Source organism: Lingula anatina, chromosome 2 (genome assembly GCF_051362555.1).
Source record: "Lingula anatina isolate TDL-2025a chromosome 2, LinAna3.0, whole genome shotgun sequence".
Lineage (NCBI taxonomy): Eukaryota > Metazoa > Brachiopoda > Lingulata > Lingulida > Lingulidae > Lingula > Lingula anatina.
The window spans coordinates 22,551,417-22,570,793 of record NC_141768.1 but is presented as its reverse complement, the minus strand read 5'-3'; the positions used below and the strand labels follow the sequence as shown (position 1 = coordinate 22,570,793).

Here is a 19,377-nt window from a genome sequence, read left to right as displayed (position 1 = left end):
AAGTGCACTGAATGAGTAAAATGGTACTCTGAATAAGTTTATTTTGATTGTCTTTTTGAGATAAATTCAGTTATGTTTTAATATCGCAGGCATATCAGAGAAGCAGCAGATGATGATATTCCAAATTCTGTCTGCCATTTTGCACTTTGGTAATGTAAATATCACAGAGGATGAGGATGGAGAAAATGCCATTATAAAGGTACTGGGTCCTTCCTTTTTATGTAAACAGGTATTTCACCAAGAAAATCATAAATCTATATTTTGTCTTTCCTGTATTCTGATTCATTAGGATAAATGAAAGTTAAAAATATCAAATGAGCATCTGATTCAGCAAAGCTTGTGTATCTAATAGTATTTTATTCTTTATTTTAGAAGGGAGACAAGAGTCTGCAGACAATGTGTGACCTGCTGGGGATAGATGAGGAGCAGACCAGGAAGTGGTTGTGTAACAGAAAAATTACCACTGTGGGAGAGACACTCATCACGCCACTGGATACCAAAAAAGTGAGGTCATGAGACATGAATTACAATGGATTCTAAATGTCCTGGAATGTATTTCTTTAGTTCATCTGGATCTTTTTGTTTCCTTTCTTTTTACTGCTCTAGCTATATTTCTCATTTTTGACCAAATTGGTGATAAATTTGCAAAAATACTCTGGAATGTTTTTACTCTCCATAGCCATGATAACAAGCTTAAGGTTCATCATTTGGTGAATATTTTATAAAATTTAAAATGGGTGAGTATGAGAAAAAATAATACTTGTAAATTGTTTTATTTCGTTTTCAGGCTTGTTTTTCTCGTGATGCTCTTGCAAAGCATATCTATGCTAAGCTGTTTGACTGGATAGTGAAGATGTTGAACATAACCTTGTCTATCAGTACAGGGAAACAGACTAACTTCATAGGGGTGCTGGATATCTATGGGTAAGAAATGCTAAATATATATGGGTAAGAGATACTGGATATGGGTAATGTGTATTGTATATATGGTAAGAAAAGTATGTAAAATCACTTTCAACTTTTTGTTTGAATGAAATTGAGTTGTGCTGCTTTATAAAAATTTAATATGCTTTTTAGAAAATTTTCTTACTTCCTTAAATGCAAGTCTTATTTTCCAATCATCTTTACTTCAGGTTTGAAACATTTGAAGTAAACAGCTTTGAACAATTCTGCATCAATTATGCAAATGAAAAACTACAACAGCAGTTCACATTGGTAAGTCTTAGAGTAACAGTTATTAATTTACTATTTGTTTGCTAAACTATTTGTTTATGATTGTTAATGAGATTGAATACATTGTTCTGTTAAGATTAGATTGATGAAGGAAAAATTGACAGTAATGACCATCATAGAGCATATTGTATGTTGTAACTAGAATGATTGAAAAATCCTTGACAATTGATTGCCTGAATATATCCTAGAATTGAAAAATGACACCTTGTATTTGTTTTCTTTTCCAGCATGTGTTTAAACTGGAGCAGGAAGAGTATGTGAAGGAGGAAATAGAGTGGTCTTTCATTGATTTTTATGACAATCAGCCCTGTATCGATCTCATAGAAAGCAAGCTAGGGATATTGGATCTCCTTGATGAAGAGTGCAAGGTGATTTTTAATTTGGTGTTTTATATTGTTATACCTCATAAAAGCAATCTAGAGTGACTGGACCTCCTTGTGTTACAGAAGATGGACTCATTACTGTGACCTATAGGTAAAGATAAAGAAAGATAAGTTCTGAGTTACTCCTGCATTGGGGTTGAATCTTCTTTTGACCCTGTATTTCAAGGGTCAAAAGAGGATTGTTTGTGTAAATGCCAAATGCTAAACTACTTGGCATTCAGGAAATGCTTTCATTGATTGGTTCAGAGGCAATCTGTGCGGGCTAAGTGAAGTAGAAATAAAGTCAGTGGAAGTGTAAATGGATTGAGAGCACAAGAGATCCCACATAAGTGAAGAATGCTGGAAAAAATAATAATTGAAAGACTTGAAGTGTGGTTGAATAAAGATAGGGAAAATTGTACATCACTTTGATTCAATGTGTTCTCTTCCTGCCTGATTTGTAAATAGTTTTAATAAAATATTTCTTCCATTTTTTAGATGCCTAAGGGTTCTGATGAAAGCTGGTGTAGGAAACTCTATCAGCGCCATCTGAAAGCAAAGCACTTTGAGAAGCCGCGTATGTCTGAGACTGCGTTTGTAATCATCCATTTTGCAGACAGTGTGGAGTACCAGTCTGGGGGCTTCCTAGAGAAAAACAGGGACACAGTTCTGGATGAACAGCTGAATATACTCAAAGCCAGTGAGGTAACTGATATACAACTTGAAAAAATTGCTATCTGAAACTTATTTATTTCAGACCCTTGCATGCGATTAACTTGATATGCCCTTTCAATAAATATTATTTATTAATCTTTTTCAGTTGATATTTGACAACTTCAGGTGTGTCTGAGATCTTTTGACTTTGTTTTGACTTTAATATGGTCCTAGTAATAAGTAGTATACTTAAATTTCTGGAGTGCTGTTGGAAAAAAAATTGACGACCTCTCTTTTATTTGGCAAATTGACTGCTGATTACCATATACTACCAACTGTGTCCATTTTTAGCATGAGTTAGTGGCCGATTTGTTCCAAGAAGAAGAGCAACGGAAACCACGTAGTGGGTCAACGTCTGCAGCCAAGGTGAACATCCGAGCTGGTACTCAGCAACCTAAGGGTTCCAAGTCCCACAAGAAGACGGTTGGTTCTCAGTTCAGGGACTCCCTGAATAAGCTAATGGACACCCTGTTTTCTACCAATCCGCACTATATCAGGTGTATTAAACCCAATGATATGAAACAGGCTTTCACGTAAGTCATGAATACTACAGTTAAAACCATGTAGATATGGTAAAAGCAGTCCGTATTATTGCTTTAGTTTAACCTTGTGTGCAGTACTCGATGAAGCTTGAGCTTGATTGAAAATTAGACATTGCCTATCACTTGAAAGTGTTTCTTATGTCTTGTGTTATGTGAGATACACCTTTTAAGCACTAAAATGGTATGAAATAAATATAAGAATGTATTTCTGTAAAATTAGATATACATCTTACACACCAATACATTTTGTATCCTTTATTCTGGACATGCTTACTTGCAGATTTGAGCCCCAGCGAGCAGTGCAACAGTTACGAGCATGTGGAGTTTTAGAAACAATTCGTATCAGTTCAGCAGGATATCCATCCAGGTAATGATGCCTTAATCTTCAGCCATTGCTTTATTATACACAATGTAGACTTCACATCACTGCCAAAATATTTTACGCTTTTAGTTCACTTCAAAATAATTTTAAGGTTAATGCAGCTGTAACAAATAAAATTGCCAGTCCCAATTTAAAAAAATCATATTTGTTCAGAGTAGAAAGAAAGGGAAAGCCACAACTTTTCTGTTTTATAGTGACATGTGTCAGTGACCTGTCATTGTACAGCTTGTTTTTTTTTGCACTGATGTCGTGTTTTAATTTGAACAGATGTGTCACTTTGTAGTCAATTTAACTGCTGATTAATATGGATAGTGTTGGTCATTGGGTTAATTATTTCCATTTTGCAGTATTTCTACTTTAACCCAGTATGACATTTGTTTAGAAGATTACTTCATCTCACACAATGTCTCTTGTTCTGTCCTACAGGTGGAGCTATCCAGAGTTCTATGAACGCTACAGGGTGCTGTCTGTTAAGAAAGATATAGTGAAAAAAGACAAGAAGCAAACATGCAGAAATATTTTATCAAAGCTTATACAGGTAAATGCATGGAGTGAAATTAAATGAAATATTTTATTTTTCAAAAAGAATTTTGCCCCAGTGGTCATAGTCAAGTAGTATTCAAAGAGTAACAAAAACGAGGTATATTTATATCTGAAAATTTTTCATTATTTTTTCCAATAGGATCCAGACAAATTCCAGTTTGGTAAAAGCAAGATTTTCTTCCGGGCTGGCCAGGTGGCTTACCTAGAGAAGCTGAGATCAGACAAGCTGTATGCATGTGGCATTATGATACAGAAACACATCCGTGGTTGGTTGTGGCGCAGGAAGTACCAGAAGATCAAGAGAAGTGTTCTGCTGGTACAGACATATGGTAGAGGAATGCTGGCTAGGAGGTAAATACTGGTCTTTTAGGTTGGGCATTTTGCATTAAATTGCCAACACAAGAGGTATGAATGTGAATGGTATGATTTATTAGCATCATGCGATTGCTTGGAGAATATGTAACATGGTATTGCTTGAACAGCGGATAATCCAAGATATTGAGAAAGGGGGGTTAAAACAAACAAACAAACAAACAAACATACAGCATTTTTGTTCCAATGTTCTCACCTAAGCCGACCTTTATATAGAAGTATTTGCAGCTGTTTATAAAATATTTTTACCATTGTAGACATGCACTCCATCTACGCCGCACTGCAGCTGCCACTAGGATGCAGAAAGTGTGGCGTGGGTACAAGGTCAGGAAGGCATATCTACGCACAAGACAGGCTGTTATTACTATACAGGTGGGTGGTAGTCACGTAATTCTGAGATCATTTACTTCTTGTTAACCCAGGATTATAGTAGCACAACCTGCTAAGGAAAGTAAAGAAATCAATTAATACCTTGGTTTATGCTCTTGGTGTAGCATCAGTTTGTGTAAATCCAACAAAGAATGACAAAAGTTTTTTTTAGTATGGTAATATGCTCTGCTACAACCCATCAAATGTATGGCTTAAACTTACTGTTTTCTGGTAAAGACATTATGCAAACTCTGCATTTTGTGCTTGGTTTCAGAAATACGCGCGAGGTATGGCTGGCAGGCAAGAGTTCAGAGCTGTGCTGCGTGACCACAAGGCCGTTATCATACAAAGTCACATCCGCGGCTGGTTGGCCAAGAGGCGGTACAGGAAGGTCATGCGTGGCATTGTTCTCATACAGAGTCACTACAGGAGAAGAAAGGCCAGGGCGATGTTGAAGATTCTCAAGGTAGAATTAAAGACATTTGATATGCAATTAAGTATGTATAAATAAAAATGCACAATGATACAAAAAGGAAATATCATAGTACATTTTATGATATAATTTAGAGCCATTGTTTTTTACGAAAACATTTTCTTTTGCAAAAGAACTTGATTATTTTGTTACATTTAGTTTTTTTCTGTGACTTTGTAACCATTTTGTGTCCAGGTTGAAGCCCGTTCTGTCCAGCACATCAAGAAAGTCAACCTGGGACTTGAGAATAAGATTATTGAAATGCAACATAAACTGGACGAAAAGGTAAGAACACAGAATCACTGGTTGTAGTCAATAAATGAAAAAAAGAAGAAAAAGAAATAGACAAAATATATGTTATTCTGAATCTTAATTAGTCTTTGTTTCATCACCTCCCAAAAATAATGATTTACCAGTCATAAATCGTAAATGGTATGGTAAAGTCTTGAAAATTTCGTCGCTTAAAAATTAATTAATATTTTTAATTGTGTAAATCCGACTAATTTTTCAAAATTACCTCTCCCCTACTCCTGGGTATGACGAAATTTTCAAAAATCCGGCCTTTGGGCTTTTATCCTTAGCGACTGTTATCTTTGACCCTCCTATATGGTGGGATATTTATTACTACTTCCTAAGTCATTTTCTGGTGGTAAATAATAATCTATTTATTAGTGCATCTCGATTAAGTTATATTTAACTTACTGTACCCGAAAACATGTTTGAATTATTTTCTCGGTAAGAAACATACCTCCTGATAGAGGAGAAGGATCAAGATAAGCCTAATTGCAACCTTGCATCATAACCTGGACGCGACATGTTAAAAAAATTATGCACTTGGGAACGTAATTTGGGGCTTTTCCCAGGATTGAGTGTCAGGCCTTCTAAAATTACCATCTGTAACTTCCTAAAAATTTACAGGGAGTTAAAATAATGATCTCCCGTTGACGATCTTCCACAATTTAAGTTCCTTGAACTAATATGAAAACTGCATTTTATTATTGCTTACATCGTGAACAATCTCCCGATGAAGATGTGGAAATTGCCTTTTCGTCTCGCTCGGATCGCGAACGATCTCCCTCTGACGATTTTACGCGAACAAAGTCCTGACGATAGTACGTAAACGATTCTCCGCCGTTTTCAAAGTTCAAGTTTTCAAAGGGAAAAAAATTACGTCGGAATTACGTATGGAAAAGATGACCGTGGTATTGGAACCTTGGAGATTCATAACTTGATTTCACTCCTGTGAAAAGTAACTGCCTTGTTCTTTTACTGTCCAATTGATAATATGAAAATAAAGCACTCCTCCTGTCATCGTATGTTGCTGACTCTGTTTTAATTTTCTTTATAGAAAAAGAATATAGATATCAAGATATCACATGTATTACAAAACCTATGAATCATTTGAAAGGAAAAAGAATGGTTGAAAAATGCAATATAATTCATTTCAAGTGGATTAATTAGTGTTTCACTTGAGAAAACTGATAAAATGAGGCAGTCATTCCCTTTTGCCTTTAGAAAAATGCTTTGTGATTTTTTTTTATTTTTCTCTCTTGCTCCCTGAAAATTGGGTATATACACAAATACACACTGCTGATGACATTGGATATGTAATAACTCATTAAATGGGGGGGGGGTGAATAACTTGTCACTAATCATTTTAATTTATTCAGAAGTTGTATGGCTCTGTTTGAAAAGAATATTATCTGAGCAATCCTGTATTACAGATCTCAAAATAAAAAAACCTGCAAAAATGGGCCTCTTGATTATTTTGAGGAATTATGGTACATGTATTTTGGGACAGAGTTGATGGCAGCCATCTTGTATTTTTATAAAAATTGGATAGATTTGCCCTTATCAAAGCATTGTTTGAATTCCTGGCTGTGAGTGTTTGATTAAATTTGATTATTGGAAGGTATTATCTCAAAATATAGTGATATCTTGATTTCGGTCGTTTGGTTTTCTGCTAAAATTGCTTAAGTTTGAGGCACTTTTTCAATATCTTCTGTTGTGTTTAACACACTTTTTAAAATTTGTATAATGAGACCAATATATGCTCAGGATCCCTATACAATTTTATGGCTGTCAACCCTGCAAAAAGAGAGATATGAATGCTTGAACATTGCTTGGTAGAAAAGTGAGTTTGGGGGGTGGGGTTATAAAAATGGGCGTGGCTCGTTAGTTTATGGGTTAAACTGAAATTAAGTAACATATTCTCAATGGCAAATGGCTGGTTTATATAGGTAAATTATCAATTTATTTTAAAAAGTCATCAGTTTTGACATATTTGCTTATGGAAGTGGCTTTACTGACCGAAGCTGAAAATCAAGCCAAAAATGGCCAAAACATTTAATATTATATTATAATTATATCCAATGATTTATTTTGGGATTGTTGCCTTCAATGTGAATATCTCCTATGTATGCAACTATATTATGAATTTGGTTGAAATCTGTTGACCCCCACCTTGCCACCCTCTGACTGGTCTTATCATGGACACACACTTAATATCTGTTAGAGCACTTTGTACTCTATCGAAAAGAAGAATTTACTACTTAATACACATTTCATTTTTGTTTAGAACAAAGAGATAGGTCTGCTGCGAGAGGACCAGGTTCTACTGCGTGACATGCAGAACCAGATGGCACAACTGAAGAACATGGAGTCCAACTCCAAGACCTACCTGAGCAGGATTGCCGAGCTGGAGCAGACGGTGACCATGTTGGAGGCCCAGTTGGAACAGGAGAAGCGGGAGAAACAGGACCTCATCACTGAGAAACAACTCAAGGCTAAAGAACATGAAGAGGTGGGTGGAGTTAAGCAGATATGTTGTAATTTGTGCATATCAAGAGAGTATTAATGATTGGAGGAGGGGGGGGGGCAGTAGACACATAAATTAATTTTTATAATGAAAACCAGCCATGTATCTCATGGTCTCATAGAAAGCAAACTAGGGATGTTGTATCCCCTAGATGAAAAGTGCAAGGAGATTTATAATTTGGTGTTTTATATTGTTATTTCTCATTAAATCTCAGATAGATTAGTATAAATTGAAATAAGAGATATGATTTTTGTGTATGGCGTAAGACATCACCCTCTCACTTGGTCATTATCATGGATCAAAATTGTGGAAGTCATTTTATATTTTCTATGAAATAGATTTTGCAGCTGTTATGAATTTGATCAAGTGTAAACTTAAGATCACATATGCTTTGCTCATGAACAGAAGACCTATGAAACAAATCTGAAACCCCTGAGAAAGTAATGGTCATAAACCCACTCTGTGTGCTGTAATTTTTACCATCAGAGGTAGAGTCCAGTCTCTAGCTCCATTATAAGAGTGGTTATAAAAAACTAGAAACTTAAAACTCAAAAATAGGTCTATGAATCAGATTCTTTGAACAGCTATACTTGCGTGATTAAGGGGGAAACTTCCAAAAAAAGTCTGGAAATTTCCAGGAAAAATGCTTTTTTGCTATATCAAGGTATGATGTTCATCATGTGCCTTTAGAATAACCTGTAATGTGACTCTAAACTATCAGGTGGATAGAACATACATGTACAGTGAACTTACTCTAGTGAGGCATCCCATACAGTGAACTATAGTTTGGACTGGTGTGACCATAAACCTTTCAATTAGTGTGTTTACAGGGTGAATCATACATAGGTCAAAAGTTTTATTTATTTCACCAAATGCTATGCAACATTAGACTCATCTTCTGGTGTAGACACAGCCTAGGTACACCATGACAAAGTATGGGGTACAATGGTGATTGTTAACCCATAAAACTTGATGGTAATTTTATGAAGATTGCATTATGGCCATCATATATCTGGTTTACTATTAAGAAAAATTGTTGTATAATGACTGTTCTCTTTGGTGATATGTACCTGAAGGCACTTTGAGGTAGTTATATTATTTCTGAATATTTCTTTGTGATTTAGACAAGACAGTGAGGGGAAATTAGACATTTTTAAGTACTTGTATCACATTTAACTCTCAGTGTTGTTATATGAATCTTCAGCTAGCATTTGCTTTAATGTGAAATATTAAATAATTTTTGTAATAGTGCGAGTTTGGATGTTGAAATGCAGCGACAGCAACATAAATGTAGGCTGATACAGGTTTGTGGACAGTTCTAATTTTTCAGACCTGTAGATTTCATTATGAGCAGTTTGATATGGCAAAACCCCCTCACATTTTACATTGAAGAAAGTTAAAGAATTTTTCAACATTGTCATGATAATTTTGATGGCATTTAGATTGTAGAAAAGGGTTCATTTTATGTTAATTTATGTTCCACTATGAATTATATCCAAGACTAAGATCTGTGTTGGTAACCAAGATCCATGGCATGGATTCTTCTACATTATAAGAGGTGAAGAACCCCCTTGCATGACCTATGTGTTATGTATATAAAAGGATCTTTGTACAAGAATTTTATTAGCCTGGTAGTGTAATTTTGCTGTGCCCTGGTTGTCTCTTTACCCAAGTGAGGTGAACTAGAACTTGACGAGATATGCATCTTATAGCAAATTGTATTTGTGTTGTTGTCTTCAACTAAAGGGATATAGCGGAAATAGTGTCTAATTTTTCTGTTAACCTCAGTGTAGTCAGTATATCTGGGTTAGTGTCTGATGGCGGTGTCATCTACTTTCTTCAGGTGGTGGGACGTCTGCTAGAGGAAAATCTGAAACTGAAAGAGGAGGTCAACCAGTTGAATCTGAAGAACAAGCAACAAGAACAAGTTGCTGATGGTAAGTTTTTTTTTTTGTAATTTGCTTTTCATATTAATTTGGTCAAAAGACAAAGTTAAAATTAGGTCAGTGTCCAAAATATTATTTACTATGATTGTAGTTGTTTAAACTAAATATCGTAGTGTACAGTTGAAATTTTGGACTTCGTAATTAACTCGTTGTACCTAGATAAATTGAGAGAGAGATGTTAGGTTAAACAAAGTGAACATTTTGTCAGTTTACAGTATTTTCACCTCCCTAGTAAGTAACACAAATAGCATACTGGCAAGGAGACCCCATTATCAGTAATATCTATATGATACAGACTGAAAATCAGTAGATCATCTGTCAGATCAAATATTTATCACTTTACTTTTTGTTATCAACCTTTAAAACTTAATTAAAATTGGGTCAGTGTCCAAAATATTATTTACCATGATTATAGTTGTTTAATCTAAATATCTAAGTATACAGTTGAAATGATGGCCTACATTTCAGATGTTGCTAGGGCCAAGCTAGAGGAAGCCAATCAACAGCTGAAGAGGGAACTGGACGAGGAAAGAGAACACCACCAGAAACTGGTGAAGGAATACAACCGTCTGCTTCAGAGATGTGAGAACTTACAGGGAGAGGTCACGGTAAGAAACTCCTGCCATCAAAAATAAATAAATAAATAAATAAATAAATAAATAAATAAATAAATAAATAAATAAACACTTCATAGTTATATTTATGAAATATTCCGTGTTATTCATATTTGTTGATACTTGATTTTCTTAATTTCAATTGAGGCTGAGATAGTGGAGAAAAGGTTGTTTTTAGGTCAAAGGTTTTTCACATACAGTTTTAATATTTTCATGTATGTCACATTAAATCATAAATGCTACTTGCTACTACAGATTCAACAGTGCATATATCAGATATCACTGCAAGAAAATATTTGCCGATTTAGTCTGATAATCATACCTTTTTAATCACAAAATTATTTGATGAAGTAAAAATCCACATCTTAAACTTATATTTTTCGTGTATATATCTAATCTCCTTTTGTCTTTATAATGTTTATACATTATTATCATGTTTTGCATCAAATGAACCTCAGCTAAGTTAAATGTCTTATCTCCATGGTAACTCTATGCTGGATATAATGTCTAATCTCCTTGGAAACTTTGTTCAGGACATAATATCTAATCTCCTTGGTAACTGCAGGACGTGATGTCTAATTCCTTGGTAACCATATGCAGGACATAATGTCTAATTTCCTTGGTAACTGGGCAGGTTCTAATGTCTTATCTCCTTGATAACTATGCAGGATCTGACCAGTCCCCAGAGAGACTTGTTACAGCTTGGACACAGGAGAAACCTGTCCAACCTCAGTGGGATCAGCCTGGAGTCAGAGATGACATCTGCTTCTGAGAAGGAGAAGGATGAGAGTGAGCTGGCAGAGAAGGCCATGAATGGGGTACAGCCAGGAGAAGAGGTAAGGAGGTGGCTGGGCAGAGAGGGGGAGTGCAATTCAGTATTGTATATTCTTTTAATGGTAGAGAAGTTCCTGGAACACCTCTCAGGCTTTGCTGAACCAATTTTTTTTTCTCATGTTAACTGAATTTAAGAGGAAATGTTACAGGTATTTGGAAGTCATTTATTCAGATATGACTGGTAAGTTGCAAAATAATTGTGGAACACCTTGGTACTTAGAATTAAACAAAGTAATGGAAATGTGAAAAAAAATCATAATATATAAATTTAATTGACATAACATTTTCTGTTATCTGTCAGGACCAGGGTTATGGCACAGAGAGGAAAAAAGAAGATACAGGAGTGCGTGAAAGTATTGAAGCTGTGCACTGGAACCAGACTACGGAGACTGTGGCCAGTAAAAACAAAGATAGCAGCCAGTTGCTCAGCCCTAGCTCAGCAGAAGGCAAGAAGAAAGAAAGATCTGCATCTAGGAACAGCATGGATGAAAAGGTTTGCAAAAATTATGTCCTATATTTGGTCATTTAGAATGTATTTGAAGCTCTTTTTTGTTTATAATCAGAATTGTTATATTTTTTGTCTAGAAGTCTGATAAATTATCCAAAGATTGATTTGAACCTGCTCCCAAACAAGTTATAGGCTTTGATAATGTAACCTCTCCTGCACTCCTTCCATGATATCTTAACACAAACTGGACCATAATGACATATTTTTATGTAAGTGAATAAGGGACAGTTGACTGCCTGTTTTGTAAGCTGCAGCTATTAAAACCCACAACTAACATCCATAACATTGTTTCCTATTCCAGAAAGATGCAGAGAAGGTGGATGTGGGTCTTATGATCAAGTTACAGACCAGAGTGAAGGACCTGGAGAAGGAGAGGGCTCGGCTCCAGGAGTTACTGGATGAGGACCAGCAGGAGAGACCCAGGGCTGGTTCCAAGCTGGGGATGCTGGGGGATGAGGCGTACGAGGCCATCAAGGTATGGCATGTGGCATGTGTTTTATGATTTATTCTGAAGAAGAAATTAAAACATTTCTCAACATTTGTAATGTCTAGAAAGTTTTGTTCTCTTCGTTTGATGATTTTAGATTGAACTGTATTGTAGAGTTTAGACTTGTCTGTGTAAGTATGGAAGTTTACACCACAGTCACAGCAGTATATATAAATGTTAACCGAGTAAAGACCAGAGGCAGTACCGTCAGATTGGTGATTTATGCTAGGATTTTCTGCTGGCATAAGTCTCGGGTTTATCAGTGGTTATAAAATATGGTGGGTAATTGTCAGCTGTTGTTATTCCAGAACCAGGAGTTGGAAGTTGAGAATACAAAGATGAAGGAGGAACTTCAGCGCCTTAGAGCAGCAGTCGCTATGAATTCCAAGTTTGAAGAGAGTGTAGATCTTTCCAGAAGAGGGTCCAATGTAGCTGGGAAAGAATTCATGGGTAAAGCAAATAGATTGGAATAAAAGGAAATATTATCATATGTTGATTGGTATTAACTTGTAGATTTAGCTAGCCCCACTATTATAATAATAATAATAATAATAATAATAATAATAATAATTCCAACTTTTGTTGGCATTTCGACCCTTTCAGGGTCATTTGGGTCCTTCTTGTGAATTGTGCAAATCCAGTGAATCATGTAAATCCTACTTTTTCAGTGAGGACTGGTATCATGCCTGAATAATAATAATAAAAAAAATAATAATGATAATAATAATGCTTTTCATGATTTTATGTAGCTGTAAATTTTTTGTTATAATAATCAAAAAAATTTCTGTCCAATCAGACCAATTTGAAGCTATGGCAGATGAGTTGGAGAGAAGGCGTGAAGAATGCATCCAGCTGAGAGCGCTACTGGTCAACAGGAGCCGGGACCAGAGTTCTGTTGCCAAGGAGAACTATGAGGGAGATGTAGACAGACTGAATGAGGATGGGGAGCTGGCCATGGCTTATAAAACTCAGAAAGAACTGCTGAAGTATGTTTCTTTGTAACCCTATCAAAATAATTACAGTTTTGCAAAATAATACTGGAGTACTTGTTGTATTATTAATTGCAAAATGACCAAAATTCAGTGACCGTGTCATTCAGATTAAAAGCTTTGATAATTTGAGACATTGATAAAGAGTCAGTAAGCACACCATGGCATCAACACGTGTTTATCCTTATGTTTTCAGAATGCAAGAAGAGCAGATAGACAAGCTTCAGAATAAATACAGAAAGATGGAGAAAGAACTGCGGCATGAACTCACTGAACTAAAGCAGGACAATGACAGGCAACAGAAACTGATTGGACAGGTAGATAAATGTAGTGACTTAATGGCTGGCTGTCATTCTACACTGAAATTTGTAGCTTAAGCTTAAAAGCAGTGTTTGACACTAAACTTGCTGTAGATGTAGATATAAACTTATTTGTTGCACTATGAATACTCTCACAGGACATTCCTTTTAGACATTTTGATTTGCTTGGCTCTGTGCGGGATTTGAACGAATTAGTGTTGTGTCTTAGGCTTTTGAGGATTAACTACGCCTTTTAATTTCTTGCTCAAATAACAGTTAATCACTTATCTTTGTGTTAGATATGCAAATTGAATGTTGTGCTTATAAACCCCGAAAGTTCTATATAAAAACTGTAATTATAGAATGGGAATCTTTAATGGAGAGCTTTCTTATCTCTGAACTTTTGTCTTTCCTGTCAAATGTGTATGCAGCTGAACAGGGTAGCAAGTGTAGGTATATGCATGGGATACTTTCACTTTCATTTCTGTTGACTGAAAATAAAAATAGGTGTCAGCACTTTTTAATTTTACTTTCAGTTTCATTGCCCAATGGTTGACATAGATATCAGCTTGCAGAAAACTATGCTTAGATGGAATAGTTCCAATTTTAAAATAGTCAGCACATTTTATCAAACTGCTGATGAAGATATTGTTGATTACTTGGAAGGCATTCCTGTCTAAACATGGCTTCTCTCACTTAAATATCCCAGTTGCATGCACATTTTATTTTCTCCTTGGCTAGGTGTTGCGGTAAATTTCTTAGTTATTTCTTTTCAGTTCAAACTAGGTTACTAAATATTGCTAATATTTTCTTTTATAATTAAAATTAAAAAGTACCTTATTCATGTTGCCTTCATTAACAGTGGAGTTCTGTTTTTTCCAAAACCTTAACTAACTTGCTCAGTATTTACTGATTTGAACCAGAATCAATTCAACATGGTCTCATATAACTTATAAAGTATTTTCAAATTCCCTATTTATTTAATGGTTAAGGTGTTTTATTTCAATTTAAAGATAGCTGCATGATTGACCAAAACACACTTTATTTGTCGAGGAGACAACTAATATATATTGGAAACCTGCAAACTGCATGTTTAAGCTAAATGAATGTGTTCATTATAAAATAAATTCTTATAATTGTTATGATGATAATATAGCAAGTTACGGCAGTTGAAAGCAGTGAACCCAGTATCTTGTGTAAAGATGAATGCACAATACATTAAGGTTGTAAAGGTCACTTGTGAATTTTAGTGATGCCATATAACCGTTCAATATAAACTGATATAATATAAGATGCGGGCTGTTGCTCTGATATGTTGATATTTACAGTTCCTGCCTTATGTCTGTCCTTCCAGAACCTAGTATTCATGACAGAATTGACAGTTCATGTCTATCCTTTCAAAACCTGGTATTCATGACAGAATTGACAGTTCATGCCTATTCTTCCAGAACCTAGCTATCATGACAGTATTGACAGTTCATGCCTATTCTTCCAGAACCTCTCCCTGTCACCAGAGGCAAAGATTGAAGCCTGCATGCAGCATGAGATCACAAGACTCACTTCGGAAAACCTGGTGAGGGCCTTGTTTTAACCCATTATTTCTTTTACCTTTACAATTAAACTTACACTATTTATTCAAAACCAAGAAGTGATTTTTTTTTTTTTGAGACAGGGGAGTTGGGCTCGATTGCTGTATTTCCTTCTTATTTTTATTTCAAAATTTGGTTTATTTTCAAATTTTTTTTATGTAGGATCTGAGAGAACAGATTGAGAAGCAACAACAGCAGATCCATAGACTGAAGAAAGCCCTCAAGCTTTACGCCAAGAGATTAAAGACTGGAGATGTTGCACAAGGTATGCCTTGAATGCAAGTTTTAAAGTAAAAGGGAAATGTTACGGACTATTTAGCATTGAAACTACCTGTGTAAATGTTAAAATATGGAGTCTTTTTAAAGTAAAGTATATGGTGACAAGTCTTCTTTTACAAAAGCAGTCTGGTGTGATGTGATATGCTTGTTAACTCTGTCCATTTGTCTCTGTCGTAAAGAATTTGTGAATTTTGCTTGAATAAAGGCAGCACCCAGGCCATTGCTGGTGAAGAGCTTGTTGGTAAGATCACACCTGCATGTTTTTATTCCATGGCTATCCCAGTCATGTGGCTATCCCAGTCACATGGCTATCCCAGTCACATGGTCTGGGATAGTTTTTTCTTACAAGTCTCAGCATGTTTATCTTTTTTGAATTTTTATTTATAGAAAGGTATCATATAATCAGCACTAGTTATTTCTGTTTTCATATAACTTAATTATTATATTGGTTATCTGTTGGTTCTTGTTTGACAAAATATCTTACTTAATTAACATTCTTGTATGCCCCCAATCAACCGGGAAAATTGTTTGTTCCAATATTTCCTTATTAAAAAGGCAAAGTTTATGGCATAAACATATGAAATGAAAAGATCTCTATAGAATAGCTAACTTCTTTCAGAATAGTTTTGAGAAGCATTGAATTTCTTTGAATGCTCATAGCACTTTAGAAAGTTTGGCATAATGTATTTAGTTTTCTTATTTTCTTTCTAAAGCCACCAAACAAAATAAAAATTAATTTCTTCCTTTTTAGTAGACATAAATGTCAATTAATATTATACCATTGTGCCTAGTGTAATAGATACACACAGGTTCCCTCATTAATTCCCAGGTGATAAAGATCCCTTTATATATAACATCTTAAGGGACCGGGGGGGTCTCTGGGTGGTAGAATAACCAAGCTCATGATGTCATCAGACATTGACCATAGCTAACACTATAAACTATGTTTTAAGTCTATCTAGTCACAAGTACATAAATGTTTAATCATGTGTCCATGTAATTCACAATATTGAAACATTTGTAGAGAAGCAAATGATTTTTTAAGCACAAAATTTGTAGTTCAGGAATTATGTTTTTTCTAAAGGACTATGACTACAACACTATGCTGATCTTGTACCCATTGGGTATTATTACTTTTTTTATACGCAGTTTTAATTTGCCATTGCACTTAAATATTTTTTAATAAAGCTAAAATTTCACAAAATTTGAATAAAATTAATTGGTTGTATATTTAGGATTAATAAATTAACATCAATCTCATTTTAAAATTCAATGCTTGTAATAATTGAGGTGATAAAAATTATGAGCAGTCATGTTTCTGTCTTATTTCTAGGGGCAGACATCATGGCGGAGGTGGAGAAAGAAATTGCCAAAGAGAATCCAGACTTTGAGCGTAGCACCAGTGTTGCCAGCGTCCGCCACAGAGAACGGGAATACATGGGAATGCTGGAATACAGGAAAGAGGATGAACCCCTCCTCATCAAAAACCTGATTCAAGGTATTGTTTTTCATCCATTGCTGACAAGAGATTATATATCTTACTCAGGGTTAGTGAAATGATTGTACCATTTTGTGTAAGAAAGAAGTGTGTTGATTACTACAGGATATCAGTAGAAATGTCGGTGAACTTTTCATGAGGAACTTTTCATAACAGTTCATTGGGAATTTGCATATTGGTAGGATCCTATTGTATTTTGTACAATTTGGCATCACATTATGATTGTATACAGGTTGGTATCCAGTGTCACATTGTGTACAATTTGGCATGTGTTATTGTATTATGTGGCTTTGTGTACAAGTTGGCATGTATTATATAACTATGTGTACAAGTTCTCATCCCATATCAAAATTTTCATTCCATGTCTTCCAGAACTGAGCCCCAAGGTAGCAGGGAGCTGTCTGCCAGGTCTTCCAGCCTATGTCTTCTTCATGTGTATTCGCCACACAGACTACATCAATGATGACGAGAAGGTCAGAAGTCTGCTCACTAATGTCATCAATGGAATCAAGAGAGTTGTCAAGGTGATTATTTCAGATTGACGGTGAATTTTTAAAAATGATCTATTTCTTCCAAAAAGATTGTCTTATTCGCAAAGCACATGAAGATCTAAAAAGTTTGCTTCAGCTCTTGAAATGTAACAATTAAAAAGCAGGATAGTGTCCTTTTTTAATTTCTTTATGACAAAGTTTTTATGGGTTTGTTTCCAGAAACGCCATGAAGATGTGGAGAGCGTCACCATGTGGCTTGCAAACACCTGTAGACTTCTACACAACTTCAAGCAATACAGTGGAGACAAGGTATAACTAAAGTAGTATTGTTACCATGTGGCTGGCAAAAACATGAAGACTGAAGTATAGACATATAACCAAATAAGCTGCTGAGTTGGTGTGCATTAAATTAGGTACTGTATATTTTACAATGGCCTATTGCACTGCCATCTTGGCTCTTGTTAAGTTTTCACCTTCTTTCCATTCCAGGCATTCCAAACTGAAAATACTCCAAAACAAAACGAGCATTGTCTGCGCAACTTTGACCTGTCTGAGTACAGGCAAGTCCTGAGTGACTTGGCTGTGTGGATATACCAGACTCTGACCAAGTTATTGCAGGACAACTTACAGCCTATGATAGGTAGGGGATTCTCATGATATTCTGCCATCTTTTGGATTCCTAAATCAGGGTGTTTTAAGTTGGTGGAACCCCGTTCTTTTGCCAGAAATTTTGATTTTTTTTTGCGCTAATTTTGCTTGTTGTGTTAATGGTGTATTAGATATGTAGACATAAGCCATGTTAACCATTTTAGTGGCTTTTTAACAGTAACATCAAGCCATTGCTGGGAGTGAAAGTAATATCACCTAATGATATAACTTCACATTATTTCAGTTCATGGATTGCTAGAACATGAGGCAATAGCAGGTTTAACTGGTAGCAAACCTACAGGAATGAGAGGAAGATCTACCAGTAATGCCAGGCAGCTGGATGATTTTACCAAGAGTCTGGACATGGTCATGAAAGCTGTGAGTTCATCCTTAAGCACTTTTATCACTTATCACATGGATCTCTGTTTATGTTTGTGGGACAGTAATATGAGGCATTTAAAATTCTGATTTTATCATTGAACTGTTTTGAGAAATATGTGAAATAAGACAAGCAGACAGGTATGATGATAATTTAAATTATAATTTTTGTTATTTTTCAGTTGGGCACCTTTTTGAAAATCTTTAAGACACATGCTCTGGACCCTGAACTGGTGAAGCAGGTTTTCAAACAGGTTAGGGTGATTTCTTTATAACTGTACATACAGATATTTACATCTGACACTGGCACAGGAGCTGTTAGCCAGTTATTACAGTAGAGGCATCAATGATTAAGTTATTCATAAGTGAATACATCACATGGTGGTTTACTGTGTGTTCATAAGTTTGTAATTTGTGTGTAATTTTGGTGGACTTTTTCTTTCAGCTTTATTATTATGTTTGTGCTGTGGCATTAAACAACTTATTATTAAGGAAAGACTTGTCTAACTGGTCCAAAGGGATGCAGATAAGGTAATTTTATTTTTTATCATATTGAATATTTTTCTTATAATTTCTTATACATATACATTTATATAAGAAAATATGAAGTAGTCTTAATGAACCCAGAATTTAACATACAATCAAAAAGTTTATTGATGTAACTAAATTCATGTTATATTTTTATACAAAGATATGCTATGTAAACACTAGACCCGATTATACCAGTGGTGATCTTGACCAGAGGTAGAAATATTGGCACTTACAAGACTGTTGGGAGGCACTTAACAACTTAAATGTGTCAGTCTATACCCTATATATGTTGTTTAACCCCAGGTATAATATCAGCCATATAGAGCAATGGTTACGAGACCAGCACCTCCAGGACTGTGGGGCTGCCGAGCAGCTGGAGCCGATTATTCAGGCATCCCAGCTACTGCAGGCCAGGAAGACTGAGGCTGATGTGGAGAGTATATGTGACATGTGTTCAGCACTCTCTGTGCCACAGGTAC

General features: G+C 35.4%; 1 protein-coding gene across 5 annotated transcripts in view; it reads left to right on the top strand.

Moving 5' to 3' along the window:
* LOC106174567 (unconventional myosin-Va) overlaps nucleotides 1-19,377 on the top strand; it is a 33,088-nt gene that overhangs the window by 10,889 nt on the left and 2,822 nt on the right. For 2 of the 5 annotated variants that reach the window (XM_087003969.1, XM_087003966.1), the window contains 34 exons: nucleotides 90-199; nucleotides 373-504; nucleotides 788-924; nucleotides 1,134-1,215; nucleotides 1,461-1,601; nucleotides 2,094-2,300; nucleotides 2,601-2,842; nucleotides 3,132-3,218; nucleotides 3,660-3,771; nucleotides 3,916-4,127; nucleotides 4,406-4,520; nucleotides 4,792-4,983; nucleotides 5,185-5,274; nucleotides 7,568-7,792; nucleotides 9,651-9,744; nucleotides 10,222-10,361; nucleotides 11,036-11,203; nucleotides 11,503-11,694; nucleotides 12,011-12,184; nucleotides 12,505-12,646; nucleotides 12,993-13,182; nucleotides 13,382-13,502; nucleotides 13,916-13,933; nucleotides 14,980-15,057; nucleotides 15,236-15,338; nucleotides 15,558-15,593; nucleotides 16,686-16,850; nucleotides 17,223-17,374; nucleotides 17,561-17,650; nucleotides 17,831-17,981; nucleotides 18,234-18,367; nucleotides 18,550-18,621; nucleotides 18,813-18,898; nucleotides 19,202-19,373. In XM_087003969.1, coding sequence (XP_086860095.1) covers nucleotides 90-199; nucleotides 373-504; nucleotides 788-924; nucleotides 1,134-1,215; nucleotides 1,461-1,601; nucleotides 2,094-2,300; nucleotides 2,601-2,842; nucleotides 3,132-3,218; nucleotides 3,660-3,771; nucleotides 3,916-4,127; nucleotides 4,406-4,520; nucleotides 4,792-4,983; nucleotides 5,185-5,274; nucleotides 7,568-7,792; nucleotides 9,651-9,744; nucleotides 10,222-10,361; nucleotides 11,036-11,203; nucleotides 11,503-11,694; nucleotides 12,011-12,184; nucleotides 12,505-12,646; nucleotides 12,993-13,182; nucleotides 13,382-13,502; nucleotides 13,916-13,933; nucleotides 14,980-15,057; nucleotides 15,236-15,338; nucleotides 15,558-15,593; nucleotides 16,686-16,850; nucleotides 17,223-17,374; nucleotides 17,561-17,650; nucleotides 17,831-17,981; nucleotides 18,234-18,367; nucleotides 18,550-18,621; nucleotides 18,813-18,898; nucleotides 19,202-19,373 — 4,562 coding nt within the window. The remainder of the gene's footprint in view (nucleotides 1-89; nucleotides 200-372; nucleotides 505-787; nucleotides 925-1,133; nucleotides 1,216-1,460; nucleotides 1,602-2,093; nucleotides 2,301-2,600; nucleotides 2,843-3,131; nucleotides 3,219-3,659; nucleotides 3,772-3,915; nucleotides 4,128-4,405; nucleotides 4,521-4,791; nucleotides 4,984-5,184; nucleotides 5,275-7,567; nucleotides 7,793-9,650; nucleotides 9,745-10,221; nucleotides 10,362-11,035; nucleotides 11,204-11,502; nucleotides 11,695-12,010; nucleotides 12,185-12,504; nucleotides 12,647-12,992; nucleotides 13,183-13,381; nucleotides 13,503-13,915; nucleotides 13,934-14,979; nucleotides 15,058-15,235; nucleotides 15,339-15,557; nucleotides 15,594-16,685; nucleotides 16,851-17,222; nucleotides 17,375-17,560; nucleotides 17,651-17,830; nucleotides 17,982-18,233; nucleotides 18,368-18,549; nucleotides 18,622-18,812; nucleotides 18,899-19,201; nucleotides 19,374-19,377) is intronic. The other 3 variants (XM_087003967.1, XM_087003970.1, XM_087003968.1) reach the window with 2 other exon arrangements.